The sequence below is a fragment of the Lasioglossum baleicum genome, chromosome 19 (genome assembly GCF_051020765.1).
Source record: "Lasioglossum baleicum chromosome 19, iyLasBale1, whole genome shotgun sequence".
Lineage (NCBI taxonomy): Eukaryota > Metazoa > Arthropoda > Insecta > Hymenoptera > Halictidae > Lasioglossum > Lasioglossum baleicum.
This window is the reverse complement of record NC_134947.1, coordinates 8,414,740-8,431,910: the sequence shown is the minus strand read 5'-3', so window position 1 is coordinate 8,431,910 and position 17,171 is coordinate 8,414,740. Positions and strand designations below refer to the sequence as shown.

General features: G+C 38.4%; 1 protein-coding gene across 1 annotated transcript in view; it reads left to right on the top strand.

The window, feature by feature from the left end:
- Positions 1 to 16,625, top strand: part of LOC143218567 (uncharacterized) — a 362,474-nt gene extending 345,849 nt beyond the window's left edge. Inside the window, exon 3 of the mRNA XM_076443799.1 lies at positions 14,833 to 16,625. Coding sequence (XP_076299914.1) covers positions 14,833 to 15,164 — 332 coding nt within the window. The 3' untranslated portion in view covers positions 15,165 to 16,625. The remainder of the gene's footprint in view (positions 1 to 14,832) is intronic.
- Positions 16,626 to 17,171: the final 546 nt, after the last annotated feature.

The window sequence follows — 17,171 nt, the reverse complement described above, 5'->3', positions numbered from 1 at the left end:
TTCGACAAGAGCCGAAAATGCGTGTGAAACGAGACCTGCCTCCTCCACTCTGGTCCAATAGGCCGCGCACTCGTACCTAGACCGTTCATCGTTGTCCTGCCTGGAAACCTTCTTCAAAGGCACGCGCCAATACAATGTCAACAGTTCGGACCCATGCGAGATGGCGTCTTACCACTTTCTACGATCGCGTAGTAGTGGGCGGTAACGGTTTAATATCTTAGGTCCTAGCCCACTGCTGTTTCGCTATCGCACGTACGGGCCAATGTATTCGACTACATACTACTCGGAACATAAACAATACGATGTGCATTATAATTTGGTATGAGGAAGTCCCTTCCAACACGCGTTGGCCACGCGTTTTCCTTCGTGTTTTCGTCGGACGGTGGTCATAAAGTAATTCATGCTCGTCAAAGCAACTAATCTTTACAACAGCCTCACCAGTAGCCGTCCTTACCCGTAATAAAATTGACGGGCTTAGGGCAGAGGCTAACGGACGAACGGTACAACGCCTTCTACCTTCATTATTGCCACGTGCCCCATACCTCGCCGAGTGGAAGAACTTACCTGAATAATCAATGCAGTACTCCTTTTCGGAGCCATTGATTTTGAACAATGTAGGAGATAAATCATCGTTAGGTCTTTACGGATAGGAATTCTGATGTCAAATGTTTTCACTATAAACTCCCAAAAACCCATTTGCATCGATTTGTTAAATCAACATTTCATCAGAAAATCATTTCGCGTCCGGCGATTTCTATGGACGGTATTAACCTGTGCTGCACTGCACACTCGGAGTGTACGAGACACCCCAACAACAACTAGAAGGTTATTGTTGCTCGCTCGCTTCGCTCGCTCGCGAGTAGGGTTGTTTTTGCTCGCTCGCTTCGCGAGCTCGCGGATAGGATTTTTTTGATTTGGTGTGTGACTCTCCACGAGCCACACAAAGAACTTCCCGACTCGTTAGTTGCAGTATATCATTATCATTATTAAGTGTACGTTTTAATAAGATTATACGTTTTCAGGGAAATTCAATAGTTTTCTACTTATCAAAATGTTTGCTATATGGCGTCGCATTAAACGAACATCGCAGTCTCATTGCTCGCTTGGTTCCTTGTTATAGCATACTAATGTTGCAAAATAAATTGTCTTAATTAGTTTTTCGAAAACGATACAACTCCTCATTATCCGGGTTTGCAGTATTGGTCTTGGTTTTCTTCGATACTGTTAATTTAAATTGTCCCAAAATATATAAACCGCGCTCAATTTTGAAACTCTGCTCAGTGCTACATACAACTTTTATGAATCGTAATCGCTTCAGCAGGAACCACTGGAAATTGACTACGTGTGATTTGATATTTTTCCTCACTCGACATATGAACTTGATTCGATATTTTTATTATTGGTGTTAAATTTTGATGAATATTTGCATTTTTCATATATTCACGATAACGAGTTCTTACTTTCACTCCTACTCTGGCCAATTGAAAATCTAACCACAATATAGACGGAATTTTAGTATTTTCTTGAAAAGTAATAAATTTTAATATTCCGCATGTGTGCTCCATTAACCAATCCGTTTTCAACATCAATGTTATTAATAATTATCATATAGTTTATATTAATTTTCAATTTAGTCTCAGTTAATAATTCGTTTTGAACTGATTGTTTTTTTACAGATTGTAATATAAATTTTTTTTTGTACTTTCATCGATATTCTTTGAAACTGTATTCTCGGGAGTAGAGATGATTAACTCACTCTTGCATTGGGATAATGTTCGATTATTGTAAGCGGAAACATTAGCGTAAGGTACAGAAAAAAAATTTTTTTTTGTTAAAAAAATTTTTTTAAATTTAAAAAAAATGAAAAAAAAAATTTTTGTGTAATTACGTTTGTTTCTTCGATGGAAACTTTACGTTCTCTCGAATAAATTGCATTGTAGAATCAACTCCTTTCGAAAAAAACTAAAAATCTAAAAAACTACTTGACCAATATGGACCAAAATCTAATCAGCTCTAAGTTACGACGGGGCACATCGATTGCATCATTCATCATTCTGATCGCGTTGTTACTTTTTTAGAAAACGTTAACGAAAAATTTGATCACATAGAAACAGACATACGCGCACACACACACACACATACGAACATTTTGCTGAAAATAGTCTAAAATGACTGCAATGACCATGAAACGTGAAGATCTGCTAAAAAATCGATTTTCGATTTTCGGGGTCATTACAATAACTTCCCTATAAAATCGGGAAGTTAATAAAGAATATTCAGCAATCTTATGGACCCGAAATAACAAATAATTCAAACCTAACAGCTGTTTGTGGTTACTGGAGTGTTTCGCATCTCATTTCTGCCGCACAGTGGGCAATTTGGACGAAATCTGCGCCAAAATCAAAGAACTTTCTATTAGAAATGAGATATAGAGCGATGAAATTTCTTTTCAAATTAAAGCTGAAACTTTGCAAAATATAGCAAAAATAAGGAGGAAGTTCTTTCATTTTGACACAGATTTCGTCCAAATTGCTCACTGTGTACCGTATGAAATTTTTAGATGGTGTGTTTGCTCGTATACGGACATAAAGCGAAAATTCGCAAACCCAATTTTTCTAGTAAGATTCTAGTTATTTGCTACTTACAATCCGAAGATATCCCATCGCCTTAAAGGAAAGCTATCGGTAGTTTACCTAAACGAACCGTGAAGCCGTAGAGACCTTTTTTTGTGCCACGCACAGCGGGGGGCACAGCGGGCCCGTCGACCCGCTCGAAATTTATGACCCGCTTGTCTCGCGAGACCAAAAGCACGCGAGACGAAAAGCACGCGAGACAGGAACTATAAACGCAGCCTTATAGTTCCTGACTCGCGTGCTTTTCGTCTCGCGTGCTTTTGGTCTCGCGAGACAGCGGGTCAGAAATTTCGAGCGGGGTCGACGGGCCCACTGTGCGAGGCACGAAAAAAGGTCTCTACGGCTTCACGGTTTGTTTAGGTAAACTACCGATAGCTTTCCTTTAAGGCGGTAGGATATCTTAGGAGACCTTTTTTTGTGCCACGCACAGCGGGGGGCACAGTGGGCCCGTCGACCCCGCTCGAAATTTCTGACCCGCTGTCTCGCGAGACCAAAAGCACGCGAGACGAAAAGCACGCGAGTCAGGAACTATAAACGCAGCCTAAGATCTCGCCCCACTCCTCCTTCCCAGGGCCTCATTCAGAGCTACGGGAAGAAGGAGGTCCTAGAAGTCAAAGTGTGTACTGATTGGGAAATGCAACTTTCTGCAGGAACCAATCAGTGCATCTTATTTCATATTCGAGAATCCAACGGGCATCGCGCTAGGACTGGAAGACGAAGTCGCTCAGTTGAGTTTTACGCTCTAACGCCGCACAGTGGGGTATTTGGCCTGTTTAGCGCGCCAAAAGTCGAAATTTTTACTTTGTTCAAAATGACTAAAACTTTTTACCCATGTACCTGAATATATATGCAAGTAATCTACAATAATATTTTTCCATAAACGGTAGTATTTAGTAACCTATAGATACTTGAAAGTAACATATTCTCGTGACCGAAAGAAGCATGGAAAAACTTGTGTTAAAGAAATGATCTTTCTCACAAGTTTAGTGTATCAAATCGAGATAAAAACATACCTAGGATGTAAAGGAAGGTTTATAGAGTAATTTTACTGCTTTTTGTTTTATACTCTTCGGTGGTTTTGATAGAATAAACAATTAAAAGTGATATAATTTTTTTTCAGAAAATTAATATGTATCATGTAATAACTTTTTTTCTCCGCAAAACACCCCTCTAATTTTTTTAGGGGTTAATCATTAGACATTGCTTTAAACAATCGTGAAAAGTTTGCGTGCGATCTCGTGCTGGAACATACCTTTTTATGCGATTTAGATCAGTATGGCATGAACCGACCGTATATCATATGACTGATAATGATGAAATAACTGAGCTGTAGGTGATAGATACTTGGAAGTAAATGAAGGAAAATGAAAGTCATTATTGCTAGAATATTAATTTATATTATAAGAAAAAATTAATAAAAATTAATTAATATTTATAATATATTTTTTTTTTTTTACGAAAAAATGTTTGAAACAAAAGTTTAACAGTATTAACCTCAATATAAACTTCAATATATAAAACTTCGAAAAAATTTTGTTTAAAACAAAAAAATAAGGTCGCTTCGATTTTTTAAACATTAAGTTGTATTTTTGATTTGATAGTGTTGTAGCTGGTGTTAAGACGAATTCAACGATATATAATAGTATGACCTTCACACTATTAATAACGTTGTTAACAACGTTGCAATAGTTTTTACACTATTAGTAACGTTGCAATAGCAATTTCTCTTAATCTGACGAAAAAATGTTTGAAACAAAAGTTTAACAGTATTAACTTCAATATAAACTTCAATATATAAAACTTCGAAAAAATTTTGTTTAAAACAAAAAAACAAGGTCGCTTCGATTTTTTAAACATTAAGTTGTATTTTTGATTTGATAGTCTTGTAGCTGGTGTTAAGACGAATTCAACGATATATAATAGTATGACCTTCACACTATTAATAACGTTGTTAACAACGTTGCAATAGTTTTTACACTATTAGTAACGTTGCAATAGCAATTTCTCTTAATCTGACGAAAAAATGTTTGAAACAAAAGTTTAACAGTATTAACTTCAATATAAACTTCAATATATAAAACTTCGAAAAAATTTTGTTTAAAACAAAAAAACAAGGTCGCTTCAATTTTTTAAACATTAAGTTGTATTTTTGATTTGATAGTGTTGTAGCTGGTGTTAAGACAAATTCAACGATATATAATAGTATGACCTTCACACTATTAATAACGTCGCAATAGTTTTGGCGCGCTAAACAGGCCAAATACCCCACTGTGCGCCGTGACATTCTCCAGTCCTCGGGTCGACAAGTACAACGCACGAGCCGTTGTCTTGTCAATTGTTCATTACATGTGCAAGGTTAGCATCACGGTAGTTCGTCGTCCAGTGATCAGGACACCCGACAAACCGGGATCGCGTCGGTCGAAATCCCTCGCGAACCGGATCAAATCAGTCGAGATCCCTCGCGTGCGTTCAATCACAAACGCGAATCCTCATATCATCATCTGCGCGCGTATAAGGCAGGACCTGCTAGATCAGCCTTACTGACGAGTCCACTAGCAGGTCCGGGACGAAACGCTTCCATTAACGTATTCATGCGATATCAAGTCAAGCGAATCAATTATTGTCTTTTGCGATCATTCTATCATTTGAACTAGCTGCCCAAGATTAACTTGGCGGGCAGTGATCCGGAACAGTCGCGAACCCACAGTTCCGCGGCTAAACACTTTTGTTATAACCATACTTTGTTACATCTTCTCTTCTGTTCCTTAACCACAAATCCATAGCTAGAGTTTACAACATTAATGAATTAATAAAACTTATTGACGGATTTAGGCTTAGACAGTGGATAACCTTTCAGGATGGATTCGTGAACAATAGATATTTTATTAGCGTAAGAACACAACAACTTTTGTACATGACAATATGGCAGGTACTGTGTATGGCACTCCACTGTGGCGAAGCGACGAGCCCCCCGTCGCACGCGGTAAACTGCACGTGTCGCACCATAATTCCGTCTCCGCGTATTCCTAATCAGCGCGGTAAGTACATCGTCAACGACATAATGGCGCGTAATGCCACAGATTTCCAACGGGAGACACGCTGCCATTCCCAGCCGCCTCGCAGACAATAATCAGAGCCCCGATTCGCTGATTTCCGCCGTGATTCGACCTGAATCGCGCAGCGCGTCGCCCTTCCAAATTGTCACGATACGCTCGACGACGAATGCCGCTCGTGCTTCACCAGCGAAATGGAATTTTCATAGTTCGGCACGGAACCTCCAAATATTCCGAAACTGCGTTTTGCATCGTTGTTCGAACGTGGAACTCGACGAGGCGCGCCGCGATTGCGGAAATTCACTTTTCCCGTTAACAGCTGCCGCGCGCCGCACAGTGGGCCGGATTGGGGTGAACTGTGACATTGCCTCGTAACTTTTGATTCGTAAGAGGTATGGATGCGAAATTTGGACTAGACAATGTAGTAATGACACATTAATGATTAGTTAAGAAAAAATACATCAATGTTACTATTATTATTATTATTATTATTATTATTATTGCCATTAGTGTTACAAAATTATTATTTGTATTATCAATATTATTATATTTCCTGTTATTTAATTATTAATTCTTGTGCCTCTGTATCTAATTCCTTAATTTTTTTAGTATGCGATTTCATTCTGATAGTGCTCATGTATGGATCTGAAGTCAAAAGGAGGCGATATTATATGTCCGTGTTCGTTTTTATCCTGGAAGATTTCCGAGTTTTTCTCGTTCTAATTTCCTTGAAATCTTTGTGGCGTGCTTCAAGAGCCTCTTCAGAAAGTTGCCCTATTGGTACTAATGCATGCTGAATTATATCTGCTCCATGCATTAATAATTTATGCACAGATGGTGGCATATAGTACCAGCTATACTTTTGTACGTAGTATTTTGCCGTTTCTTGCGTATACTGTCGAAATTTTTCTATATCTATTTTATGTACTGATGAAATTATCTGCAATAAAATATGAATTTTTAAAATTAATATTACATTAATTTATTACAAGTCAATATTATCAATCATAATAAATTATAAAATAATTTGCAGAGTATTCTCTCTCTCTCTCTCTCTCTCTGCGTATAATATTAAAAATATATAAGTTTTTTAAAAAATAAATACCTGTAATATGATATAGAATCTTTTAATTAATTCTTGATCAATTCAAGCAATGGCTTTTTTCCTTTGTAAATGGACACAGTGGATAAGTTTTGCTGTACTGCAGCACTTGTCGAAGGGATATCATATAATATTGCACTCGGATAAACAAAATCCTTTTGTAACCAATCGTTGTTCATTCGCAAAAATGGTATTTCTGTGAATCGAGATTTACGCCACTTTTCTTTCAATTTAAAAGCGAACTTCTTCAAACTAATTTTTAACTTTCCCAAATCTATGGAAGAAATATGGACATTTTTCTGTATTTCCTCATATAGAAATAAGTAATCGTTCATATCTCTATTGTTGTTCCGTAATATTAAGAATAAATCTTTATTTTTACGATAAGCTTCCATTTATATTAAGCAAATAATGTCTATATGTATAGCAAAGAAAGAAGTTTTACATATTAAAACGTTACATATTGTAATAAATCTTTAAGCATTTCCATACTTACCAAATCGAAGCAAAACGAAATCACAACACACTTTAAATATAACTTAAACTATACCATATATATAATAATATATATATAAATAGTAATAATAATAATATATATATACAGGGTGTTTACCTACAGGTGGGAGAAAATTTAAGGAGTGGTTCTCGACGATAATATAAGACGAAAATGAAGAATAAAAAAATTGCGATTTCGGCTTTGTTATTTAGTTATTAACAATTAAGAATCCGCCTAAAATTCTGCAACACTTCTAACAAAAGTATACGTTGCGTACGTCAGACAGGCGCGCGACAGTCTCGTATCAAGTGACAAACGCATGCATACCTTGGTTCTCATTTGGGGCCCCAGCGAGGTGAAAATGTTTAAAAAATCGGTGGACGACATTGAACCTACCTACTCGTTAAAATCCACAAGGGCATTTCTAATATCCGCCCTATGGAATTATCAAGTAGAAGGGGTCAATGCCCTTTCACTTTTAAATTCTTCTCACAAATATCCACAAATCCTTATCCTGTACTATAATTGTTCATAACACCGTACTTAGTATACTGGAATAAACGCTCTAGCACTATTTACAATATCATACACACGCACTACGAGTTTACAGAGTACAAGTTTACTGAGGTGAATGAGGAGAATGTAAAGAACTGGTATAATCCTTTAATGTTGAAACACTGCACTTTATTGAACTTGATCTACGTCGCGAGAGACTCGCTCACAGACGAAACGGACATCTTGAGGTCGTGTGTGATTTCTGCGAACGGATATCTCCGACGCGTGCGAGAAGAATCGTCCGTACAAGCTAGCATCCGTATGCACACTGATTCGAGACAGCTGATGAGGTCGATGCCAGATCGATAAAACAAATGAAGATCTACAGCAAACTACCGCCCAAACATCGCGCGTTGCTATACCAATACATTGTCTATCCTGTTTTCACGAATTTCGTGATTCTTTCTCATGCTGTCTGTGACCGCGAAATATCTCATGTGTGTGCATTGACTACATTAGCTGTCTTGAATCAGTGTGCATACGGATACTAGCTTGTACGAACGATTCTTCTCGCACGCGTCGAAGATTTCCGTTCGCAGAAATCGCATGACTCTGTAAACTCGTAGTGCGTGTGTATGATATTGTAAATAGTGCTAGAGCGTTTATTCCAGTATACTAAGTACGGTGTTATGAACAATTATAGTACAGGATAAGGATTTGTGGATATTTGTGAGAAGAATTTAAAAGTGAAAGGGCATTGACCCCTTCTACTCGATAATTCCATAGGGCGGATATTAGAAATGCCCTTGTGGATTTTAACGAGTAGGTAGGTTCAATGTCGTCCACCGATTTTTTAAACATTTTCACCTCGCTGGGGCTCCAAATGAGAACCAAGGTATGCATGCGTTTGTCACTTGATACGAGACTGTCGCGCGCCTGTCTGACGTACGCAACGTATACTTTTGTTAGAAGTGTTGCAGCATTTTAGGCGGATTTTTAATTGTTAATAACTAAATAACAAAGCCGAAATCGCAATTTTTTTATTCTTCATTTTCGTCTTATATTATCGTCGAGAACCACCCCTTAAATTTTCTCCCACCTGTAGGTAAACACCCTGTATAGACACACACTTGTAGTGATAACGTTAGGGAATAAAGGCCGAGTCCCTCCGTCAACCATCTGTTTATAATAATTCGGTACTATCCGCGAACGTGACATAAACAACAGTCGTTAAGGGCGATTCGTCTTTTCGCGCGCTCCTCTTACGTCGCTACCTCACGTCGCCCGTCTATGAATTATGCTTCGCTCCGCTTCGACTCCGCTCGCTATACGAACATTGACAGCTTTAAACAGTAATAATTTGAGAATAGGTTCGACTAGGGAATTAATTCTTTCACGATTATTTAGAGGAAGGTTTACTGAAAATATTCCAATTTGTTAGACCCTGGGACATCCTGGGACTTTAAAGATCTCCCTTACCGAATATAAAGAATGTTTTAAATTTATTACTTTTACTTCAGCATTGACTTTTAATATATTATGCCGACTAATTAATAATGTACGATACGATTTCTTATCGTAAAAATCTGCTCTTCAATTTAAAAAAGAAAAAGCGAGAGAAAATATCAAATAACAACGTCAGGGCATCGCATCAAAGAGAAGCAATTTTTCTCGTGAAAAATACGCCTCTTAAAACGTCCAACTTTCAATGCTTATTCCAACTTTAATATTTATTAAATTGTACTATGTTCTTCATTTCCGAGGTCTATGGACATTTGGGATGCAATATTCATATATTAGATATCAATACGAGAAAGTTCGTTTTAGGGGTGAATGTCACAGTTTACCCCAATCCGGCCCACTGTGCGCCGCGCCGCACAGTGGTGCGGACGGGGAAAAAAATCAATTTTTCGAATGTTAGGTACATAGATTTTTCATTGCAATTTCGTTTACTAGATAGTTCGAGTATTTAAACCAATAAAAATTTTTTATAAATATCACTTATTTCTAGGAATGATATGACATGAAAGTTTGGTAACAGGAAACCTGCGATTTTGGCTTATAAATGCGTCTACATATAAACGCAGCCACAAGAATCTAAAACATTAAAACACTTGAACAATATTATAATTTGATTATGTTTATAATCGATGATTTATTTAACGTAGCTTTAATTAATGTAAGTGTCATTTATTTATCTAAAACACAAATTGAAAAAGATGTATTTTGAATTGTAGAATTAAAGTTTAATTTGACATAACTTGTTTGCGCCAAAACGCGCCAAGGTAAAACTTGTTGCAAATCATGCAACACACTTTAAAGTATATATCCAACCAGGTTTTGGCTGCGAACTCCTGCGAACCTGGCTCTGCGACCAATTTTTTCTAACCATAGTCAGTCGCATGTATCCGTGTACGCCTTTTAAAACGGAATAACTTTTCTAAACTTTTACCAAACGGCCTGATTTTTTGTGATCAATTAGATGCAGTTGTTTACTAAATAACGTGCAACAAATTTTTTGAAAAAAATAGCAATAACATAAAAAGAGGAACTTTACAAATTTTTTTATTTGTCGCCGTAAAGAAAATTTAAAATATATGTTTAGTATATCAATGTTAGTTACATATATACTGAAAATTTCATCGAAATCGATTAACATACACACGAGGTATAAGCGGTTAGAAGTTAAAAGTGGTAAAAATCTTGGTATGTACAGCTTCTGGTCAGTTCCTGCTCAAAATTCACAGATTCGTACATCTTTCGATGCGTGTCGTTCTTTCCACCGTCAACCGATTTCGATGAAATATTCAGCACATATTTAACTAACGTAGATCTACAAAAGGCATATTTTGAACTTTCATTACGGGTCCAAATAAATAAACTTTTGAAAAGCATTTACATTAGACGTGTATGTTAATAAATTTTAAATGTGAGTGGGTCACAGTTGAGAATTTTTTATTACGCAATGCAAATTTTTATTACTCAAATTTTTACTTTTCGAGAATGCGCAGTGTTGGCACAATAACAGTTGAAATATGCTAAAATAAATGATAAATAAAATAAATCATTTATTTTAGCATATTTCAACTGTTATTGTGCCAACGCTCCGATGTTCGGAATATTTGTTACCAAAACGACGGGCAAAACACTCGGAAGTTTGTCCGAGTCTTCTATGGTCATTTTAATGAAAAAATGACGGGCATCGGCAAATTAAACAACGGACAACCGCTAATTAGAGGAGAGGACTCCTAATATAAGGCGTATAGTCAGGTTAATGTGCTGAAGAGTGTTGCATAGTATTTTTTAAGGTGTTGTGTAGCGTTGCTTATTTTACATAATGGAAACCTTCAACATCAGTAATGAAGAATTGGTGGAGATTGTACTTACAAGCAATCGTAACGTACATAAATGTACCGAGGCTCTGACCATTATGACGGATTAAGGGAAGTTATCGCTCCAATTGCAGCGAAGATTGACCGAAGGTGGTCGAGATTTGTTCAACTCTAATAAAGAAATAAAATAAAGAATTAGTAATAAAGAATTTGTTGTATGCTTCAAGAAATAAAGGGGTGTACATCCGAAAAGCCCATACCTCCGATTTTTTTTATACTCTAGATTCTTACGTATTTTGACGTGCTGATTACGAATATGATAGTGAAAATTGGCGCAAATAAAAATTATAGTTTTTTTATTTACTTCCGTAAATAATGGGAATTTTGAAAAATACTTCAGATAAAAGTTGTAGACCTCATCAAAATACACATTTTATGTCCTATTGATTTTTGTCATAAAGATAATACTTCCTGAGAAAAATGATAGGTCCGGGTTAGGTCTGGGTTATTTACGGAAGTAAATAAAAAAAACGCCAATTGCGCCAAATTTCACTATCATATTCGTAATCAGCACGTCAAAATACGTAAGAATCCAGAGTATAAAAAAATCGGAGGTATCGGCTTTTCGGAAGTTTATCCAATAAAGGATGTGCGTAATGCAAAGCTTTTCAATTAGCCCATTTTAGTTAATAATTAATACAATTTTTTAATTTTAATTGTTGCCACGTAACCGTTGTACCTGCGGCATGCTTTCTACAAATTTTCAAACAGATTTGTTGGGTAGTTTGGTTTTTATAGATTTTTTTCCGCTCTATGGCCATTTCGCACCACTGTGCGCCGCCGCGCCGCTTCGATACGTTGAAATCAACCATACACTTCACTCCGCGTCTTCGGTAAACTGTAGATGTTTATCCCAACAAAAACATTCTGTAAACAGGAGCCAAGTTCTTATGGCCGTAAAAAGTTGTGAGATCAAACAAAATACGGCCAAGTTCGTTAGCTTAGAAATACCTCTTGCAATACTGAAAAAAGCGTTTGTAAAAATTAGTTTAAAAGAACGCTATTTAATTTTTAATGAATTACACGGAGGGCTAAATTACTCAAACTTGGCCGCTACCTAACACCTTTTATGGTCATTGGTTTAAAAAGTAACGGCCAAGTTCGTTAGCTTAGAAATACCTCTTGCAATACTGAAAAAAGCGTTTGTAAAAAATTAGTTAAAAAGAACGCTATTTAATTTTTAAAGAGTCACATGGAGGGCTCAATTATTCAAACTGTGGATGTCCACCTTCGCGACGAACAACTTTCATTACCCACTTTTTTTGATCCGATGCATAGTTCTCGAGATATTTCAATGTCTTCAGATAAATCGTCCACACTGTATAAAAGGTTGAACGGTTTCGAGAGATGCATACTTTGGAGTTGTGAGTTTGTTTGCAGGTGGACGCGTGGAAGAGATATGAAGGTCATCAATATTGCTTTAAATAGGATCGTATGTGCATGTATATCTCCTTAACTAGTGGTTTTTCGATATTAATAGGTTAGTACTTTTTTGTAGAGAATATGAAGCTTCTTCAATTAGTGCAGGAAAAGACATACATATGTAGATCCCATTTAAACAAATTAGTCCAGTCAACGAAAAGTTGTAGAGGGAAATGGAAGGAACGCAATTTTTAACTTCGGGACTTTGTTTGGACTCGTTAGGAGGTAAACATACTGAAAGTCCCCACCCTTAGGTGGTGAGCGGGGTGCAGGGGGGGGGGCACGTAGAAGGTCCCCTTTTTCGGTTTTCCGCTTATATCTCGGAAACTATGCGTCCTAGCGATAAGATCATACCATACAAAATTAAACCTGACAAAACGTGCCAAAAGATTGATTCTATTCAGTTTTTCGCTATCTCGCATAGTTTCCGAAATAACCGCGCTCAAAGTTCACTAATTGTGAAAAAGAACTCTTCAGCACAATTAGTGAACTTTGAGCGCGGATATCTCGGAAACTATGCGTCCTAGCGATGATATCATCTTCTTAATATATAAAAGTGGATGTTTGTATATATATGATTAATAGACTTCGAAACTGTTTGACCGATCAACATGAAACTTGGCACATAAATGTATTTTTTCATATAGAAGGTTTTTACGCTATTCAATTTGTTGTAACTCGCCGCTGTAGATGGCGCTGCAATACATCAACTTCTATACCGTTGAACCTACCGCTATGAAAATTGATATGCATAGGTATTTCAGCACGAGGAATTTTTTTCGCGCTATCCACTTTGTTGTAACTCGCCATCATATTGACGACAAAACGGAATAATTATCTATACAAATAAAAATGTAAATGTGCGTTTGTTTGTAATCGGTCATCTCCGTAACGACTGAACGTGAAAAGCTGGGGTTTGAGCCATTAGACGCCGCGTTTCTTCGGGAAGGTTTATGCGAAAAAGTCCATTCGTTCAAGAGTTTTGACGACTTTTTGCACCGGTTACAACGCTAACTGCTTACTTCAAGTTATGTGAATGTGGCGCGTTTGCGAAAACACTGATGTATAATAACCGCTATGGCTTCGTGTTGATTTCTATTATCACCAATGCGTCACGACGAGAATCACCTCAGTAGTATTCTGCTTCAAATTATATCGTGGAATATGTAAAAATAGAAAAATTGACCTATTCGGAGTGATTTGTTCTGTAAGTTTCTCATTGCATTGGAATTCAGCTGAGTAGATTGATCTGCGTTTGAATTGAAATATTTGGTTAGTATTTTTAAATTATTAAGTTATTTCTTTGTTTTTTAGTTCGTGTTTTTTCCTTATTTAATGTTTAGCAATTTTACATCTGTCAGGTAAAAGCATACTTTTAAAAAACACTGAGCCACAGCAACGCGTGGCGGGGGAAAACTAGTTCTATACAAAATTAAAGCTGACAAAATGTGCCACAAGATTGACTGTATTCAGTTTTTCGCTATCTCGCATAGTTTCCGAGTTTTTTGCCTTATTTGACTAGCTAACTCTTCAGCACAATTAGTGAACTTTGAGGGCGGATATCTCGGAAACTATGCAAGATAGCGAAAAACTGAATAGAATCAATCTGATGGCAAATTTTGTCAGCTTTAATTTTGTATTGAATGGTCTCATAGCTAGGACGCATAGTTTCCGAGATATCCGGGCTCAAAGTTCACTAATTGTGAGAAAGAACTCTTCAGCACAATTAGTGAACTTTGAGCGCGGATATCTCGGAAACTATGCAAGATACCGAATAACTGAATAGAGTCAATCTTATGGCACATTTTGTCAGCTTTAATTTTGTATAGAATAGTCTTATTGCTAGGACGCATAGTTTCCGAGATATAAGCGGGAAACCGAAAAAGCATCCCGCTCACCTCCTAGGAGTAGGGACTTTTAGTATTTTTACCTCCTAACACTAGTCCAAACAAAGTCCCGAAGTTAAAAATTGTGTTCCTTCGATTTCCCTCTATACCTCCCTTATGAGCATTCATTGACTGGACTAAATACTGATGGACCTTCATCTCTACTACGCGTGCACCAACAAAAAAAAAAACTCACAACACCAAAGTATGCATCTCTCGAAACCATTCAACCTTATACATACATATGTATATAAAATACAATCTAACTTAATTACGATGTATTTAAATTAGCACAACCCTGCTAACAAGTAAGTGATTCGGTTGAAGCATTGAATCGTTGGTATCGTTGACAGGAACGCTGGCGAGCATCGGGGAGGGGAAGTACCAGCAGTTCACCGGGACTGTGCACGTGATGAAGGCGGTGTCCTCGGACATGGTGCTAACTTTCTGCTCGGGACGGCCGGATAATCAGCTCTACTCTCTGCTGCTAGCGCGGGAGCACATCCTGCAGAAGAGCGACAAACGAGGCGTCCACAACCTCCTGAACCGACGGGGCTTGAAAATTTCCAGCATTCGGGAGACCTGTATGAACAACGCGGCACGGAGGGGGGCGTCCTTCAACCTGACCAGCTTGTTGACACTGATAGGTGTCCTGTACACGACCGTTCTCTTCGGCACGTGGTAGTTGTGATCGCCAAGCGACGACGGTTCTCGAGGTTTCGAGATAGAGCAGGCATGCCAGAGAGCTGGGCTTTCGCGGGCAGGAGCTGTTTCCGGGGTTGGCGGGCCACACGAGGGGCCCAGTCGAGTGGTAGGGATCGCGAGACAGCAATAATTGGCGGCAGCGCCTTGCTCACGAGCCCCTCACCATCTGGCTCTGGTCCTCGCTTGTATCTTGGCTCCTGGGGAGCGGGGCTTGCTCCGCGCTTTGCTCTTGGCCCGCACGAGCCCCGGTTCAGGCATGCCCGAGTCGGGGGAAGATCGTTAGCTGGCTAGGCAAATCTGCAGACTGGTGTTTCCGGTCGGGTACAAAGATCATTAGACAAGGTTCCAAGGTTCATTCTCCCGGATCCAATGGAGTCGGATCTACTAAAAGAGTCTGTCGGCGCTGTCTTGAGACGTTGATCTTGCTCGCGTTCGAAAGGGAAGTTCTCCTCGCAAAGGAAGAAAGAAGAGAAGGATTCAGCGCGGAAGCATCTGTTACGAAGCGACAGACTCGTTTAACGACGTAGCCGATATACCAGGATCCTCGAGTCCGCTTTTGATCGCGAAAGAAAGCTCTTAATTGCCGACGCAGCTAACGATCCCGCGTCTCGTGTCCAATCCACGAGGTCGGCCCTAGTCTCCGACGCAATCGTAATAGGAATCTCGGTTCGGTTGTCCGACGAACGAACGAGAAACGCGAACCAGCCGTGGAATCACGATGCTGGCGACGTCTACTGACTTCCTTTCACTCTCTTTCTCTCTCCCTCTCTTTCTCTCTCTCTTTCTCTGTTTCTCTCCCTCTCTCTATCTATCTATGTATCTATCTCTCTCTCTCCCTCTCTCTCTGCGTCTCTCGTTCCGAAGTACAGAAAGAAAATTCAAAGATCCGCGCTCCGGCTGCTCGAGCTCGTCGCGAATTCCTGTTTCCCGGGATAATGTCGTTCCACCGGGACCGATTCTGTTGGACAGTGCATGCTGTTTCGTTTCGTCCCGTCTCGTCCGGAATCACGTAGATCTCGTGTCGTCCCAGTTCTTTCCGTTGCCGTTATCGCGATACCATTTTTCCTCCTCGACAGAACGGTCCCTCGAGTGTACACAAACGTACTCGGAGCTCAAAACTAAACCGTGTGTACCCACAATAGTCGTGTCTCATTTCCCATGCAGAATCGAATTGCGACTTTCGCGGTGTTCAAGTCATTGCGGATCCACTCTGTCAGCCCCGGATCGTTCGGCAATTCAAACGCGACTCGATTCTTTCTAGTTTCGAAACCCGTCGATCTTAACGCGTTCGCTACCACTGCTTCGTTCTATCATAGTGTTCACGGTGATCCAGTAACGTATGCGACTGCAAAGCTCTTGTCCCGTACCATTTCGTAAACGAATTTCTCGAAAAAATGGTATTGAGGTTTTCAATTCAAGCAATTATAAAATATTATATATATATATATATATATATATATATATATATATATATATATATATATATAATAAATATTATATATATATAATAAATATTATATATATAATAAATATTATAATAAAAATGATATACAGGGTGTCCCAAAAATGTTGTATTTCCTTGAAAGGGGTGATACCCGAAATCATTTAAAATAACTTTTTCCGCGTTTTTCGGTAACCCCTTGCCCTACGATATAGAATATTTTACGGTTTCAGTGATTAGAACTTTTTTGTGGTACGAATAATTTCCAAAAAAAGGAGAAACTTTATATCTATTGTATGCTTATATGTATATTCCCCAATAGCTGTACATTAATAAAACCAAAGTAGAATTTGATTACGGTTTAACGGAAACTAGTAGCATCCATATTTAGTAGACTCTGTTCAGAATCTTCATCACGAGTCAGACATGATATTGTAGGGCTAAGGGCTAACGAGTTATTAACGAAAACCCCACGGACCAATCAGAGCACTGCTGCAGCAAACGCATTCCGGCTAGGCGACATATCCCGCTGCAGCCGTGCTCTGA